General features: G+C 32.9%; 1 protein-coding gene across 1 annotated transcript in view; it reads right to left on the bottom strand.

The window, feature by feature from the left end:
- The window catches only part of ASCC3 (activating signal cointegrator 1 complex subunit 3), a 332,522-nt gene that overhangs the window by 149,618 nt on the left and 163,430 nt on the right, over positions 1-19,474 (bottom strand). Inside the window, exon 14 of the mRNA XM_039218367.1 lies at positions 7,127-7,261. Within this exon, the coding sequence (XP_039074298.1) occupies positions 7,127-7,261 (135 nt within the window). The remainder of the gene's footprint in view (positions 1-7,126; positions 7,262-19,474) is intronic.

Raw genomic sequence — 19,474 nt, 5'->3', positions numbered from 1 at the left:
CAATGTGGACACAAACTATCCTAACTCCCCATAATAAATTTCATGTCATTCTGGCTGTGCTAATTGTTCATGTAGGAGAAAGGAAGTAGTACCATGTGCTCTGTCCATGTTATAGCCCTTGAAGATGGTTTTGGTACCCAGAGAGGCTACCCTGATATTATTACAACCGAATTATACAGAATTAAGTTAGTATTCCAGAGACAGTGCCTTAATTAGCAAAAGTGAAATCTCATCTAAAATTCCATTCTTAATATCCATTTGGCCATAAATGCTGAAATAACATTAAAAAAATCACACTGTGAAATGTAATTTTGATCTTTAAAACTTTATCAAAATAAATCTCTATATCTCTAGGGATTTTAATAATCTTAGTTCTTTAATCTATATGTCTTCAGAGTGCTTCCCCTACTATAGTATTTTCAAATGAGAGAACAACAATATTCCAATTAACATAGTTTTCTAAAACAGCACGATTACTTAACAAGATATATAAATTTGTAAAAAATTCACTAGGTGCTTCTAAAATACATCTTTAAGCACAGGAACAAAAATTGCTGGGATAAAAATTTACTTGAAAGTAATAACAAAAGAAATAAGGGAAAAAAATCCAATGTTGCTTTCTAAGTCCCTTAAAAAGAGTCTTGTTTATTCAAAGCGATCCATATTTTAGACACAATGAAATGAATGCCTAGCCCATGGGATTCCCCCCTGCTTGGAGAAAAATGAGTCCTATTTTTCAGCACCCGATTTCTGGTCATATAACTTGTCTCTTCCACCATCTTCAAAAGCTTCTCAGTGCACATAAAGTCCAAACACTTAAGCATGTAATTTAAGGTCCTTCACATTCTGACCAAAATCTATGTGCCTAGCCCTTCATGGATCATACATTATAGTGAAAAGAGAACACTTTTATATTTGTCTAAATAGATCCAGTGGTTTCCTTTGCCCACGTTCTCTTTCTTTCCTTCAAATACCCCTTACCCTACCCTTATTGCTGCATACTGAAATACAAGATCACTGTTTTGAACTAATCTACTTCTTTTTTTATGAACTGTTTGTTCTTCTCTTACTTTATTTACCATATTTTGCTTTCCTTATGTATGTATTTCTAAATCCACTGTGACACTATGTCTTAATGATAAAGAAACTCCAGTGGCAGAAGAAATTTGATCAATTAAAATTGACATGTTAATTTAGATCTGGATGTATTGTATACTCTAAAATACTTGTTCTCAACAGGTATATAATATTTAATTGAATTGTTGTTCATACTTTAAAATTCCCCTACTGTTAGATATTTATGCTGCATTTTTTCATTATAATGTATTAAAATAAAACTCTTGGTGTATGTTACTTTTCCTTTTAATATGTCCTCGGAAAGATTCCCAGGTTTAGAATTTCAAGGTTAAAGGATCTGGAAGGAAGTGTGGCTCTTAATATATATTACCAAAAAGTTTTTTTTTGAAGGATTGAAAAGTTCGCTTCCACAGGAAACCTAGAAATGTACCAAATCCTTGAATCATTTTTAGAAATGGGCATTATCATTTTCAGTTTTTGAAGATTTATTAGGATTAGGAGTATACAGTCTGAATTTGCATGCTTTTATCCAATATTTTTTTATTCCAATTTACCTTTATTTCTTCTCTTTACCCATTTACTTATGAAATTTTTATGTTTTAGTTATTAAACTTAATAAGCACACATATAAAGATGTAGATCCACATATGAAGATGTAGTTACTAATATTTTCTCCAACCTGTTATTGCCTTTACAATTCAAGGTATTATTTTTTGTTGTCCAAAACCTTTAAATTTAAATGTTGTTACATCTGTCATTCATTAAAGTCATTTTCTTTTCCTTCAAAGTACATATGTAAACCATTTACAGAGTGTTTACTATGTATTAGGCAGCATATGTTACCTCACTTATTAGAAAAAGGTTAAGATATAGGTATCATTGCCACTTTGTTTATGATGAAATTGTGGCTCAAGGAAATTAAAAAAAATTACAGTGCCTGAGTCCATATTAATATTCAGGTCTGTGTGGATCCTAAGCCTTTATTGTACAGGAGGTTACTTCCTTTTGAAAACAGAATAAGGCTAAGGAAAGAATGAACTCTGAGAAAATAAATATTTTACATATGTTTAGAATAAAAAATAAGAGAAAGAGGGCTTCCAGGAACCTGCTACTGTCTTTAGCTAATAGATATCATCTATTCCAGGAAGAGAATATTCTAATTTTATTTGGCTATACTGACTGTAAAACTGCTAAAGCAGTGCAGTAATACATAAGCTATTGAGTATCAGATAACTTATATCAAAGTCAAATTCCTTTAATTTTGGCAAAGATTAAAGTTGACCTATGGAAGAAAACAAGGATATATTTGGTAGATTTAGATAATAATAAAAAGTTTAAAAAATGATACTTGAGATAACTTGAGGGAACATATTATTACTGGATTTTTCATAGGGTTCTGTTTTAATAGAAATTCCTAATAACTATATTCAATAGGCTATTGCATGGTAAACCACTTCTATGTGTAAGAAAAACTCTTAATATCACTAATATATGTAAAAAATCCAACGAGATATTAGTACCCATAAGTCAGAAAAGTACTGTACAGGGGAATGGGAATACCCATCCCACAATTAGAATATTTACAGCCTGTTAAAAACTTGTCCCTAAGGAAAGAAGTTATTTGACTTAGACTGAAAGTGAAACAGAATCTGAAGATTCTAACTGAAATACTCATTCAACTTGAAATTAAATCATAATTGAAAATAATGGCTTAATAATGAAAATATCTGCATCCTGAATGATATACTTCTATAAATGTAAGCTGTTACTATTCCTTTAAGGTATGCTCTATCTTACAGAAAATAATGGTTTCTTAAGAAAGTGTCTTTGCACAGGAGAGCAAAAAAATATGCAGGGTAAATTAGGGAAACTTATTCATATTGTTCATTATTCTTTCAGCATTTTAAAATTTAGTTATTAATATATATTCCTAAAAGTAAAATTCTATAATATGACATGTAACGTTTTATCACTGTTTAGTTTCCAAAATAATTTCATATAGCATTTCATTTGTTTCACATAGTTAACTACCAGAATAGGTGTTATTTACCCTATTATTATTTCATAGAACAGAAAAGTAAATTTCAGAAATATTTAGGTGTCTATGTGGGGCACCTGGGTGGCTCAGTCAGTTAAACGTCTGACTCTTGGTTTCAGCTCAGGTCATATCTCACAGTTGTGAGTTTTAGCCCTGCATCGGGCTCTGTGCTGACAGTGGAGAGCTTGCTTGGGATTCTCTCTCTTTCCCCTTCTATCTGCCCCTCCCCTGCTCGTGGTGTCTTTGTCTCTCTCAAAATAAATAAATAAACAAGAAGAAGAAGAAGAAGAGGAAGGAGAAGGAGAAGGAGAAGGAGAAAGAGAAGGAGAAGGAGAAGGAGAAGGAGAAGAAGAAGAAGAAGAAGAAGAAGAAGAAGAAGAAGAAGAAGAAGAAATATCTAGGTGTTTAAGGCCACAGGGCTTCTGGAGGTCAAATTATAACCAGAGCTTTTGTTAATGTGCCCTCTTGCTTTAGGACTCATAAGGAATTCCTGAGATACTACTTCCTCCATAGACAACTGCAATTTTCTTTCTTTCTTTTTTTAAATATAGTTTATTGTCAAGTTGGTTTCCATAGAACACCCTGTGCCCATCCCAACAAGTGACCTCCTACATGACCATCACCCATTTTCCCCTCTTCCCCAACCTCCAGAGAACTGCAATTTTCATCTCCACAGCTAAAGCTACTCTTGGGATACTTTCCTTATTTTGTTTCAGTGGACAATTTAGAAATATAGTAGGTTTTTCATATGGGGGTAAATTTTATATTAAAGATGGGAATGATATGAAGAGTCCTAAAATATATTGATACTTATTGGGAAGAAAATACTAATTTTTAGCTATGGCTAAGGCAAAGAAATAGCCTTATTACGCATGTGCATGAGCGTGCATGCGCACACACACACACATGCAGAAAGAAAAGGAGAATATCCTCTGTAGAGTTCTACTTATTATTTATACAAATACAAATAAAGTATTTATATTTATACAAATGAAGTACACAGAGTTTTGAATAAAACTGTAAAGAAATGCTCTTACAAACCATAATCACTAAGTCAGGAACTGAAATGGTTACATTTAAACACTTAAGGGTAAAGTACTAATGTGGCATGGTAGGGATTTGGCTGTGTTTCCATCAACAGGAGTCACGAGGCTAAGTTTCTATGTACAACCATAGCAATTTACCTTCTAATTTTATTTTAATGTTTGGAGTACTTAATTTCCCATTTTTCAAAAAAAACATGGAAAGGAATATCTCCTCCCATCATGATAATAGCTCCTCAGAATTGCTAGACTGTTAATACCATACAAGTTCAAAAGGAACTTAAAGAAATAAGAAGGAAACAACTAGGAGTAGAAAAACAATTTAAAATTCTGGAGCTTCGATAATGCATTCAGAAAGATTACTTTATAAAATCATATCCACTGAAGAGGGGCCAGCTTTTTGAATCTCTAACAGAAATATGGGATATGGCCAGACTGAAGAAATGTTCTTCCATTTTATTAAAAAACAAAAAACAAAGACTCGAAGCCCTAAATGCTTTAGAAAGTCCCAGATAGGATTTGGTTTTGAATGCTTAGGATACAGAGTGGTAAAAAGGGCAATCTTTGGAGTCAGACTGATTCCAATCATGGCTCTACTACTTGTTACAGGATCTTCTCTGAGAAAATTATTCTCTCAGTTTCAGTTTCCTTATCTATAAAGTGGGGATAAGAATCTCTAAGGGACAGAACAGTGGTGCAGATCAAATGAGAAAAATCAAAGTGAGGCTCTCTTATAAGAGGTCTCTTATAATGTTTGTCTCAGAAGAACAAAGGCAAAAAACCAAAAAGTAATCTGGGGTACCTACTATCAGCCAAACATTATATGAAAGCCTAAGAATATAATGGTGAACAGGATAATGTTCCTTGAAAACATGTACTTTTTAATGAATGTGAATTTCATTTTGGTTTTAAAAAACCCAATAACAATAGGTGGATTGGATAGATATCATATCAAATCAAAATATTTTTAAAAAGTATAACAAAAATGATTTGAGATTATCTAATCTACTTAACTGTACTAAAACTTTCCATTTCTCCAGATTTTTTTTTTCTTTTAGCATAGTGACCTTTGAAACTGTTTGGTGACAATGCCTTATTTATTATTTTTTTTTTTTACAATGCCTTTAATAAACATTATTTGAAAATGTCTCTATATGAGTTATTTTATATCTTTCAATATTTCATGTTATTTTAAAACTACTTTCACATATAATATCAAGGAATAATAACAGTATAAACTTATGTCAAAGGTTCAGTGAGGACTGAATGAGTTATCTATAAAGCAATAAAAACAATGCCAGATATAAGTAAACAGCTGATAAGTGTTAAACACTATTACCATAGGAATTAAATAATAAACTGGCATTATTTAGAATAGCAATAAATAGCTCTCAGAATTGAGAGGTATGAAGTAATAAGAAAGCCACAAGGTGGCTCTCAAGGCTTGGCTTTTAAACACAATCAAGTTGCTTTGTATTTCCAAAGAAATGAAAGACTTATGAATGCAACCTGAATTTTTAAAGGCACTCATAAATTCATAATTAGTAAATAGCTGGAAGACTACAGAGCTGTTTAATAAATGTTACACAATAGAAAATTTTATTAAGCAGGAAAAAAATGAAAAATAAAAAAAGAACCCATTTTATAGTTCTAAATTGAAAGAATCTGATGTTCAAAACAACTGACATCAGATTGTCATATTCAGAATTTAAAATATCAACATAAAATGATGAAATTCATAGTGAAGTGATAACAATAAGTACATCTTACCAAGATGATAAATGTGAAAGTGTATACAGCACAATGTGTGGCAGGTAGCAGTTGTTCCGTAAATATCAATTAAATCTTATGCTCATAAAAACTTTGAAGTTACTGTCATTTTATGTTCATGGACTTTTTTGTTTGAAATTTATTATCATAGCTTTAAATCACACAAACATTTTCTGTAAAGGGTCTTAGAGTAAGTATTTTAGGTTTATTAGTGGGCTACATAGTCCTTGTAGCAATAGTTCAATTCTTCCCTCGTAGTGCAAAAAAAAAGCAGCCATTAACAACAAAAGGAGTCCAGCTATTTTCTAATAAAACCTTAATTAAAAAAAAAAACAAACCCAACAGTTGGCCACCTTTGGCTCTCAGGCTATAATCTATCCACTCTTGATCTAAATTATTATCTCACATAATTAAACAAAACCTTCTATGAAAATCCTGAGATATTATCAATACTCAAATTACATAAAGACGTATTTCTCAAACTGCCATGTACATAAAATCATGTACACATGGGTTTGAGGTGACATGCAGATTATGATTTGGTGAATCTGGTATGGGGCCTGAGGTTCTCTGCATTTCTAAAGAAAACCCAAGCTTTTTAGGTCCTTTGAGCAAACACTGTGTAGCAAGGCATTTGTCGTAAAAATTTCGGGTCTCAAACTTTCACGTTTTTTTTTTAATTTTATTTTTAAGTAATCACTCCACTCAATATGGGGCCTGAACTCACAACCTCAAGATCGAGAGTTGCATACTCTACTGACTGAGTGAGGCAGGCTCCCCTAAACTTTCACATTCTTAAAAAGAGCTTTGATAGTTCAGCTTTCATCTGTCCATATTAACCTTAGAATTTAAAACAGAGAAATTTAAAACATATTAACCTATTAGTTTTTTAAGAGAATAATAATCATATTAGATCTTAACATATTTTATGGAACTTAACTGTATTTTCTGTTTTAACTATATTTTAAAGAGTAGGACTAAACACATTTCTAACCATAAAGATAGAGGTGATAATTGTACACACCACACACAGGGATCCTTTGGAAGATCATTATATCAAGAGAAAAGTAAAGATTATAACATGATAAATATACAAAATCAACTCCCTGGAAATTAAAGACCATAGATCTTTCATATATAAAATATCTGGCACATTATATGTTTTAGTTCTTATATCCTACCATCATTTGTTCCCTACCTGTTTTTCTGCATGTCCATATTCAGATCCTTGGGTCGGTAAAAAGTAGGAAATCTGACCACTATTTTTTGCTCTTTCTATTAGAGACATTGCTGTTCTCACAGTGGCATTTCGCGCATGCACAAACACCATCACCTAAAATAAAGGAAAGCAGTTTATTTAATACTAAAATTCATTAAAAGACAGTTTAATACTAGTAAGAAAATCACCACATATAAATATTAATTTTTCAAAACATAACCATGTCTATGAATTTTCCAACATTTCTTTGTTTTAACAAAGTGTATATAGGACAAAGGCAAGTTAAATAAAATTCAATAATAAGACTTTATACATTGTTAATCTATAAATTGGCAGAAGTCAGAACTGAAATTAATGGATTATATAAAACATGGAGTTTAATTTGTGCTTTTCTCTTTTGAAGACTTGATTCATGAGTGCAATCATATATTATGGGGACAAAAAATATGAGTGCCTTATTTCTCCACAGTCAGTGAAATTTCCAGTATCATAAAGATGTTTAAAGAAACTGAAAACAATAAAAACACTCTTCCTTGGACAAAATCATGTCTAAGAACAACCATTTAAAATAGGGTGTAGGGAACTGCTAAAGATAAAAATGCTTCTAGAGAGGCATCTGGAGTTTTCCGTTTTTTTTTTTTTTTTACATTCCTTTGGAATTATTCAAAAAGTGACTGTGGAAATCTGAATTAGAGAGAAGTCACATATCTGGGTGCTTTTGTCAAAGAGAAGTGGAAAAAAGTATTTCCAGGGACAGTCACCAGGCAGAATCTCAATGCAACTGAAGAAAAAAAAATAAGAGAGTGATTGAGCAGTCTGCATCTGCTGCCTATCAGTGCCTGCTTTCTCTCCTTCATATCTTTTCTTCTTTATTTTCCACTTACTCACTCCCACATTCAGCTGAACCCAGTCTTCCCAAAGAGCCATTAGTATAACAAAAGTCATTTTATTCTTTCATATGGACGATTGATCTTTTTGGATTTTGTATGATGTGAATAAAGCATCTTTAAGTAATTCTGACATTTTAATTATAATCTGAAACATGCAATCTAAGGACAATCAGCAGTGTGGGTGCTTTGGGTGACTTAAGACAAGTTCTAGCTGCAGCTTCCAACCAAACTGAGACCTCTGGATCTTGCTGGAGTTACCATGGTATTCCCTGTAGACCTCAGCAACATGGGGGGAGGGGTCCTAATTCTTGTTTTTCTCTCAAATATCTCCCCATATTTATCTGTTATTTATGTTTTCTCAGAAGCTAGAACTTTCCCAGAAGCCAGAAAGGAGAAGAGTGACACAGATTTAGAGTGCACAGTCTATAATTTACCCATAACCATCTTAGGTTTATAACCTTGTCAAAGAAACTGTTCCACATATGGGATGCCACTTAAAATTCAGAGTAAAATCATAGATAATAATCACTGAAGAAAGTGAAATGCTTAAATTACTAATATTCTTTTGGAATGTGTTCAAAGTTAAGGAGGGTAGATAATCTGGAGAAGACCCAAAATTCCTCAATGAAAATCTCCTGAAGCATTTGGAGACAATAAAACAAGTATTGCAAGTCATCTAGAGAGATTTAACATCAGTTAATCATAGCCATTAAGAATATAAAGCTTGAGCTTTTATACTTTGCTAGAGCTTTAACTTATTTGCTGATAATAATGTATTTTGAAAAGAAATGTGATTGTAAGAATACCTCTAAAGAGCATACCAATAAAATTTATTTCAGTAAGCTTCATGAATACTTGGAAAAGTCTTCTGTTTTCCTTATTTTCAACTAAAAAATACCCAAATCTGATTTTGATAGGTTTGCTAGCTTTCTGGGGAAATGTCTTTATTTCATAGGATGTTGAGAGACTGCCATTTAAGTTCAATGTAATATTTTCAGCATTATTGACATAAGCTGTTTAATACTAAGTTAGATAGAAAGTTCTGTTAACTATAATGCCCTGTTGAAGCTTCACCAGTTCAGATTCTCTCAGATTCTACCATTCTATCTCTTGCAAAAAATATTTCAACAGTTTCTTTTTAAAAGGTAAGGCAGATTTTTCCTCTATTATATAAGGTTTATCACACACAAAGCCTCACTAACCCCTAATATTAAACTTAAGAAAATCTCAATTAAAGTGAATTTATTTTAAATTAATTTATTCATTCATTCAAATGTTTCTGATAATTCTGAGAATCACTATCAAGCTCTGAGAAAACTGGAGAAAGAGAGGCCAAAGTCCCTGCCCTCATAGAGATGACAATCTAGTATGATGTATTAAATAAGCACAAATATTTTTATGATTTAGCAGCCATGTATAATATTGTTAAAAGGAGAAATATAAAAATGAGCAAGACATGGTCCCTTCCATAAAGAGCATGTACAATTTATTTATTTATTTATTTATTTTTTAATGTTTTTTTTATTTATTTCTAGGAGAGAGAGAGAGACAGCTTGAGCAGGGGAGGGTCAGAGAGAGAGGGAGTCACAGACTGAAACAGGCTCCAGGCTCTGAGCTGGCAGTCAGCACAGAGCCCGACGCGGGGCTCGAACCCACGAACCGCGAGATCATGACCTAAGCGAAAGTCGGACGCTTAACCGACTAAGCCACCCAGGTGCCCCATGTACAATTTAAGGAGGGAGAAAAAACAGTAACACATGGAGAATGGATAACACAGGAATGCTAAACATGGAGCTGGTGGGTCTCCTTCATTCATCCATTGCACTGTATTTACACAGTATCTACTGAGTACCAAACAATGTACTAAGCACCAGGGATACGATAAATATGTTCCAAGGCTTCAAATGGCTACGCTATTGTTGATGAGAAAGAATCACTAGTAAGGAGCCCTACGTGGCTACAGAAGCCGGGAAGCAGATGGATGGAAGAGGCTACTGTAGTATTTAAAATATTTATCCTTGGTAATTTTAGTGTGTTAGCTCAAAGAAGTATGTTCTCTTTCAAAAGTTTCTTACACTGAGGCCCAAGGATCTCTTCATCAGAATCACTGCTGGTGCTCATCAAAATAGATTTCTGGGTCCTCTCCTAAAACCAACTGAGTAAGAATATCTAGGGATGAGGTCTAAAAATAAAATTAGTAACAACTTTTGAGATGACCACTGCACTACTGTGTGGAATTAGTTAATAATGACCACCAACTTAGTTTTCTTCTCCTGATTAAAATAAGCCTAAGGAAACATATATAAACCCACCACTACAAAGGTGATTTAAAAAATTCCCTAATAACCTATCTCTATTTACCTATATATATAAAATATCAGGAAATGTGAAGGTATTTCATATAACCAGTATAGCCCCAGGATCATTTCCCAGATGGGTTTTTATAATGCAACCAGATTTCTATTCTCCATAATTCAAATGCCACATTATGCAAATCCTGTTGATATGAAGAACATAAGGGAAAATAAAATATGACCCTAAATCTTCATTAATTATTTCAGTCTGACTTGTCAACTTATCATTTTGCAAATTATTTTCTACTGCAGCCAAGAGAAATATTAGTTACAACTTAAAGTAGCAATTTCTTTTTATTAAATGATCCATCACTCCTTGTTCAGTAAAATAAACTCCTTTTATTATTAAGAATTTTCTGTTTAAAGGCTCCAACAGAAGCTATTACAAGGTTTTAGGTCCTATAACATACTTGATTTTATGGTTTGTTAATTTGGTTAATTAATTTAAATAGACTCATATAAAAATTATAACTAACAGAGAGGACAGCACTGTTTCATTTGGCAGAAATAACTCCAAATTAATCTTAAAAACACTACTGGTAACCAAACAGCAGTTAAATGGGCAAGTGCCATTAAAATAAAATTATAACAACAGATTCAAGCCAACAACATTGATAAAATTTAATTGTTTTGTAAAACTCTTTATATTTTTACTTGAGGTTTGTTAGATTAATACATATAAAATATCTTATATACTTGTTTTTAGTTTAAAAAGCCATTTATCTTAAATATATATAATGAAATCAGTCCTGGACTAGGACAGAAAGTAAGTGAATTTGAGTTCTGGTATTGCTATTTGATTTGCCAAAGACCGTGTGCTTCATATGAGATGATGATTAAAAGTAATGAAAGAATGGAAGCTCAGATAAATCATCATTCAAAAAACGAGAATGCTTAGGGAACTCATATTGTTTTGGTGTATTCAAAGGAAAGGACATATTATTTCAAAAATACCTAAAATTCTACTTTGAAGCATTGTTAAAGAGCAGTGTGATTTAGAACAAACACAAAAATCTCTTTGATTCTTATTTCCTCCAGTCCACAGGTAGTCACTAGTGTCACAGGATTATTATAAAAATTGAAGTATATAATGTAAGTGAAAACACTGCATTAGTAAAGTAATAGCTCTCAAACTTCAGAATGCTTAAAATCACTTGGCAGGCTTATTAAAAACACAATTGCTGCTCCTATTCTCTACCACCCTTTCAGATAAAGTAGGTCTTGGGCAAGCCCAAGACTTTGCATTTCTAACATGTTCCAAGGAGATGCTAACACTCTTTGTATAGGAACGTTAAGAAACTCTGTCAGAACTGGTTAGTATCAGCACCATTGCAAGGGGTAATAAACAATAACATGAATTTGGCCTAAAAGACTAAATGGTGAGATCAGTAAATGATCTATAAATTGACACCTATATTAACTATTTATTCCTCATTTATGAAAGTGTATATGTATCCAACACTACGCAAAATAATTTAAAAAACCACTTATCCTTTAACAACTTTTGTGAAAGTGCTGTGCAAGACAAATGGGAAGTAAAAAAAAAAATAAAGGAATACTTAAGTCTGAGATTATCTGAAAACAGGAGGGAGGAGGGCAGGAATTAACTGTGAAATGTTGAATCAAAGACTCTTCCCTAGAAATTTCCACTAAGAAGGAATACTGGGAAGGAAACATCTGAAAAACATAGATAGCATGGCAGACGGATGTTCCACAGAAAATGTTGCTGAGGAATGACATTCTTTAATATAAGCTATTTGCTCTTGCAAGGGTTAAAGAATGAGGCCTGAGGGTGAGGAGTTTCATGTCCTCGAGGTTTATGCTTTCACTCTAACTGGCACAGCCTGTTACTGTCATGCTCTCAATTCTTTCCAATTTCCTTAACCCGGGTTCCTCAAGAGAATTAAGCCCCAGTGACCTAAATAAATAGTGGTTCTAAAAGTGCATGGTACCCACAACAGCAGCATCAGGATCCTCTGTGACCCTATCAGAACTACAAACCAACAGCCCAAGCCCAGGTCTGAGTCAGTAATTCCAAAGATGAGGTCCAGTAATCTGGTTCAACAATGTGATTTGGTTGCATGTTACATTGAAATCTGAGAGCCCTGAATCAAGCCATCCAACTGTGAGTTAAAAGACAAAAACAAAACAAAACAAAAACCCTTCTCTTCTACCCATTTAGAACATTCGAGTATCTTTGGGAGGATGGAAAACACAGCCAAATCGTTTTCTGTGTTCTGTAATACAAAATGGGGAGTGCCACTACAGATGTATTTCATATATATTTATTTACCACAAGAGCATGTTGGTACTAAATAATTTTGATTGGCGTGGTCATGTTACCACATCTGTGTTAGCAGGTAAACGTGATTTTAAAAGGTCTGGTTCTACATGCTGTGCACCCAACAGACCTCTGTGGTAGGCCGCTGCAAGTAATTACAGAGTTCTCATTTTAGGCCTATCATTGCTGGCCAGTTGAAGACACTCAGATCATCTGAAGATCTTTTCACATCAGTACACAGTTTTTTATGTACTTTTTACATCTGTGTTGAAATCCATTACTTTGAAATACCATAATTTATTTAACCAGTCCTTGTTTGATGGACATTTATGTTGATTCCAATCTTTTGTTATTTAAAGCAATGTTGTCAAATAACTCTTCACAAGCCATTTCACATATTTTTGAATATAACTGTTGGATAATTTCATAGGTGTCAAATTGTTGGGTCAAATATATATGACTATCCGTTTAAATACTTCCTTATTCTGAATATTATCTGCAAAATACAACCTCATTATAAAATATATTTTAAGATATATTTAAAATATATTTTAAGATAGAAAAATTGATTCCAGACTCAGAAAAAAATCTCACTAAAAGTGATTACTTAAGAAATTATTTTTTATGTTAGAGAATGATTTTAAAATGAATAGAGAGAAGGCTATCACTGTGAAAAAATATGAATTTTTATAAATAAGTATACATTATATGATGATAAAGAAATTATGACTCAGGAAGTATATAAAAGACAACAGTAGACAAACATAGGAAAAGCCAGAGATGATTTTATCATTGCAAACTGATATGACAATGAACAGGAAAAAATTTTAAAGGATGGGGTTAATTTGAAAAAGGGGAGTGCTTTGTTTTTTATGAAGTGTCGAGATGAGCAAGAGAGTAGAGAGGTATTCCTAAGAGTGTGTATGACAATTGGAGACAGATCTTATAAAAGGGAACTTTGATTTAAACATTTTAAAATATAGCTTTGCAGCCAGTGAACTTGCTTCAAAAGTTAGTACAAGTTCATAAAACTTCATTAAGAAAAAGAAAAGAAGGCCTTCTACCTATGTGGGGAGATGGATATTACTAATATTGGTTAAATTAAAATAATAAAAAATTCCCTGATGCTTCCAGATATGAGATATTTTATTCTCTTGAGCATCTAACGAATTCATGTAAGATATAAGAGATATTTTACTCGCCTGAGCATCTAACAGATTCATGTATTCCACCTCTTAGGCACTTATCATTGACTACCTTTTATTCTTATTTTTATGCTTGACATAGCACCTTTGCAAGTCTGCCATCATCCAACAATTATATGACAGGCACTGGGGACATAACAGTGGCAGCCCAGCACTGGTACTTGTTGCTTTTGGAGTCTTTACTTAGTTACTATAGTGAAAGAATGGAGTCGGAGAAGATGGGGAACACAGAAGCTGCTTTTCATTACACGAACAACTATGGGAAGAAACAGCAACAACAACAGAGAAAGGAAAGGAAAAAGAAAAGCATAATTGAAAAATTAAATCAGCGAATTATTTGATTTAAAGGTCATTATATTTCGGGGCGCCTGGGTGGCTCAGTCGGTTAAGCGTCCGATTTCAGCTCAGTCCATGATCTCACAGTTCGTGGGTTTGAGCCCCTTGTCAGGCTCTGTGCTGGCAGCTAGCTCGGAGCCTGGATCCTGCTTCAGATTCTGTGTCTCTCTCTCTCTCTGACCCTCCCCTGCTCATGCTGTCTCTCTCTCCCTCTCTCAGAAATAAATAAAACATTAAAATTTTTTTTAAAAAAGGTCATTATATTTCAAGTTGCTTCATTATTGGTCTTCAGGTGTCATCTCTCTAAATTCTTTTTGCTGTTCAAAGCCTCCATGTATTTGTATGTTTCCAGGCCTTTATTCATGTTTCTCTTACCTACAGTCAAATTCATCTGTGGAAATTCTACATACCTTTAAACCCAGTTCTAATGGTTCAGCTCCAATCTCTCTAGGGAAATTAATCATTTCCACAGCACTTTGTTCATAATTGTGCCTTCTGTAATCTCAATATATACATAGGTTCCTTCAGTGTTGTGAAATACTAGGACTAATAAAATAATAATAAAAGCATGATTGATTAAATGCTTATTATGTGCTAGGATCAGTACTAGGTGTGATGCATAGTTCTCTATCTTACTAATAACAACACTATTAGTGTTTTACAGATGAGGAAACTCAAGCTCAGAATTTTAATAACTTGCTACTCATTCAAGAGCAGAATAGGGAATTACCCTCATTGGAAAGCCTACTTTCTATCAAGTTATATTCACTCGTTGTATGTTCCCTAAGGGCAAGTTTACACCTTACTAATTTTGAGGTCTCCTTGTCATCTCCTGTACCACTGTCTCAACTATCATTCAATCAGTAGGTACTAAATAAGTGATAGCTGAAATTCCAATGTTAGAAATGATCCATATTCACAAAAAGCATTTATTTTTTTAAATATTTATGAACAGAAATTTGAATTTAAACATTTATAAATTATAATAAGATATAGGCTGAGTTAATACTTTCACAGACACATTTATTACACTATGGAGTATCAAGCTTACTTTCATTTATCCAACCAGATAATTAATTTTCTTGGATTGTTTAAAAAATTATTAGAAAATATTTCACTGATATTAACTAAAATTGGTACTGATTAGACATTTCATACTGTTGTAAAGCTGATGTGTATGTATTTTAATGTTCAAAGTTCAAAATTTGTGATTAAAAAAAAGAAAAAACTTCTGTACACCTGGGGGGAATCAGTCAGTTAAGCGTCTTACTTCAACTCAGGTCATGATCTCATAGTTTGTGAGTTTGAGCCTTGCGTACAGCTCTACGTTGACAGCTCAGAGCCTGGAGCCTGCTTTGGATTCTGTGTCTTCTCTGCTCTCTGCCCCTCCCCTGTTCATGCTCTCTCTTTCAATAATAAAATGTTAAAGAAACATTTTAAAAAAATAAAAAACTTCTAAAATAAGCTAATCTGAGAGCATCTTTATTTATTTATTTTTTCTGGGTACTTTTTTTTTTTACAAATAGTTTATTGTCAAATTAGTTTCCACATAACACTCAGTGCTCATCCCCACAAATGTCCTCCTCCATGCCCATCCCCCCTCCCCCCCACATCCATCAGTCCTCAGTTTTTGTCAGCATTCAAGAGTCTCTCATGGTTTGCCTCTCTCCCTTTCCCCCACCATTTCCCCCCTTCTTCTCCCCCTTGTTCCTCCGTCAAGTTCCTCCTAATCCTCCTATATGTGCAAACATATGATATTTGTCCTTCTCTGCCTGACTTATTTCGCTCAGCATAACACCCTCAAGGTCCATCCATGTTGCTACACATGGCCTAATCTGAGAGCATCTTAAAAAAATTCTGGTCTTGGAAGTCAAAGATACTTAGCTGCTAAATCAAAGCTACCTTCATTTATAATGAATCAAATTAATCATTTCATTAACCAAAAAAAAGTCCCACTGATGGACATGAATAAAGAAAGCATTCTTACATTTTATAATGGTAGAAAATTTGACACTACTAGAACCTGGATTATATCCACAAAACTATTATTACTAAAAGTAACAGCTCAGCCCTGAAAATAGGGCTAAAATATTAAAATTTAAAATCATCTATTTTATTAATCATGAGTATAACAACTAGCATTTATTATCAGACATTCCTGACAACTAACTAAATTCCTAAAAGCATATTTTCTAGTTTAAAATGATGTAGTTAAATGTTTAACAGATATACCATGAAAACTACCTCAAATAGGGTTAATTTACCTTGTCCTACCTTTATCAGAAAACTGTATAATTCACTGACTAGTCTTCATGCATTAAATTATGCAAATAAACCTAGAAAAGTAATCTGGAGTAGAGAGAAGTGGTTCCGCAGCTCCAAGCTGTGTAATTAGATCTACACTCAGCAATTCAGAGCCACCTCTGGACTCTCATGCTGAGAATCTGCAATTTTCTCAAGAAACCTAAGCTTTTAAGTGATAAATAGATACAGGTTATCATTACTGAATTATATTTATGGCATTACCCTGAAAGTGAAATATATCCTTCACCAATTTCTTTAAAGGAATAAGTTTTAATATTTATAAGTTTCTATGCCTGAGTTGTAGGCAGCTTTAACTGCTATATTTGGTTAAAAGAAATCCATGATACTTTGCGTTTTATAAACCCTAAAGATACCTGTTATCAAAATGTATAATAACAAAATCAAACTTGAAAAACTTAGTGTACATTATACACTACAACAGAAAAAATAATCATTTTGTAGCTAAGTCTACTCTAAAGAACATAATCTTACAATCAACTCACCATATATCAGAACACTGCACAGATACTTAGAAGCATAAGACACATGTATTTTAGCACAGTCTCTAAAATATTAAGACTACAAAAAGCTTCTTAAAATTTCAGAATAGTAAGCATTTTGAATGCATTTTCCCTTTTCTATTTTTGTTACTGTTTATTCATTTTTGAGAGACAGAGAGCGAGTGGGGAGGGGCAGAGTTGAGAGGAAGACACAGAATCTGAAGCACACTCCAGGCTCTGAGCTGTTAGCACAGAGCCTGACATGGGGCTCGAACCCAATAACTGGTAGATCATGACCTGAGCCAAAGTCAAGTACTTAACCGACTGAGTGACCCAGGGACCTCTTCCCTTTTCCATAAGCTTTTTCTTTAACTTAATTAAAAACAATGGTTTTCTTAAGATATTAGGCATATGTTTACCTTTTTGTTTTTAGACAATGGATATCTATTTTCCCACTCGTGTACACATGTCTTTTAGAGGTAATATAATTTATGCTAGCCAACTGATGCTTGAATATATTATCTATAAATTCTTAATTCCAAACTTGTTCATATGTGCACCATATACATTATACATTGAATAATTTGAAATCTGATTCATTTTTAAAACTTCTTCACTATATTTATGAACTTATGTAACAATATGTGTATATGCTATTAAAGAAAGTGGATTTTATACATTAAAATTGTCTTAAGCATGTTACAATTTTCTTCTAGTTTTTTATAAAATGCAAAAGTAAAACATATGAAGGATATTAATATTACTTGTTCATAAATACTTGAACAAATTTAAGATATACTCAAACTAATGTTTTTGTTAGGAAAAAATTCTTATCTAGACAAAACTCTTATCTGATGCCAAACTAACCTATAGGACATATTAGTCTTATTTTGAATACCAACAGTGTTTTAGACCTTGTTTGAATCATAACTCAGCATCTGCACAGAAGACAAACTTGGGCAAATTTACCTGTGCTTCAGTTTTTACCTGTAAAATGGAGATATAATCTGGTACCTGCCTTATAAGGCTCATATAGAGAAAACAAACAGTAACTGGAAAATACCTGGAGAAAGTGGTCCACTCTGTAGGACCAGCATATAAAAAGAGGTCCATTCAGTAAGAAAAAAGTCTAGTTGTTTTACAAAGGTTTTCTTTACATCTATCCCAAATCTGATCCCTACACATCCCACTCACTGGGACCAAGATTTATATTATTCTCTAAAGCAATAGGAAATCAATGCACTTGTTTTCACACATAACAATTCTTCAATCATTTGAAAAATTCTACCATATCTCCAGCATGACTGTGCTTTCCTCAGCTAAATATCACCAATTCTCAATGCCATTTCCATAAACAATAGTTATTATCATTATATATAGTTGAAGTTTTATTCTTTATTCTTTTTTTAATATAAGAAGAATGTACTGAAGAGAATTTGTTGAAAAAATGATTTGTTTAAATGTGTATAGGTTTTGGGGTGCCTGGGTGGCTCAGTTGGTTAAGCGTCCGACTTCAGTTCAGATCATGATCTCATAGTTCATGGGTTCGAGCCTCAGGTCAGGTTCTGTGCTTAAAGCTAGCTCAGGGCCTGGAGCCTGTTTCAGATTCTGTATCTCCCTCTCTCTCTGACCCTCCCCTGTTCATACTGTCTCTCTCACTGTCTCTCTCTCTCTCTCTCACAAATAAATAAAACGTTAAAAAAGTTTTAAAACGTGTATAGATTTTATGACAAAAGTGTTCTCACCTTGATTATATATGGTTTAATATGATTTTACATTATATTTTCAAAGATTTGAACTGTAATTACTGAGAAACCTGAAATAATTGAAAAAGAATATATTGGCATCTATCTCTGGAAGATGTGAAGAAAGATTTTATAATAACTGAAAGATCATATACTTTTTAAAGCATTAAAGAATGCTTTAAAAAATTTTATCACTGAAAATCATTGGGTTGCTACAGATTTTCCATACGTATTACCGATGATTTCCTCAGGCCAGATTTTTCCAGGTGGAATTTAAAGAATATTCTCCACATTCTCTTCTCTTGGCAGGGTAATAACAGATTAAATGAAAATATCAGTTTTGCACTGAAAGGGTAGTAAAAAGGCCAAGGTTCTAGTTTCAATTGCAAAGCTTATGAGATTTCTGACTTTGGGCACATTATTAGGTTTAGTTTTGTCACCTGTAATAAAAAGGTAGACTAATGAACTTCCATAAATTCAATGATAAAATAAACATAATAATGAACTATTAAATGACTTTAAAATACTTTCTGTCTGGAATAAAGTTATATGTTACCTGATCAGGAGATGATAAAAATATGGCTTAATAAGTACAACCTATAATTTAAGGGGAAAAAATGAGTAATATCCATCTTAATTTTCAAATAAATAATACAGTTCCACAGGATTTTTGCTAATGATTCAAATTATAATGATAGAATATTTATATCAT

This window comes from Hyaena hyaena, unplaced genomic scaffold, assembly GCF_003009895.1.
Source record: "Hyaena hyaena isolate Hyena2069 unplaced genomic scaffold, ASM300989v1 scaffold_750, whole genome shotgun sequence".
NCBI lineage: Eukaryota > Metazoa > Chordata > Mammalia > Carnivora > Hyaenidae > Hyaena > Hyaena hyaena.
The sequence above is the reverse complement of the archived record's forward strand: the minus strand, read 5'-3'. Positions and strand labels throughout refer to the sequence as shown.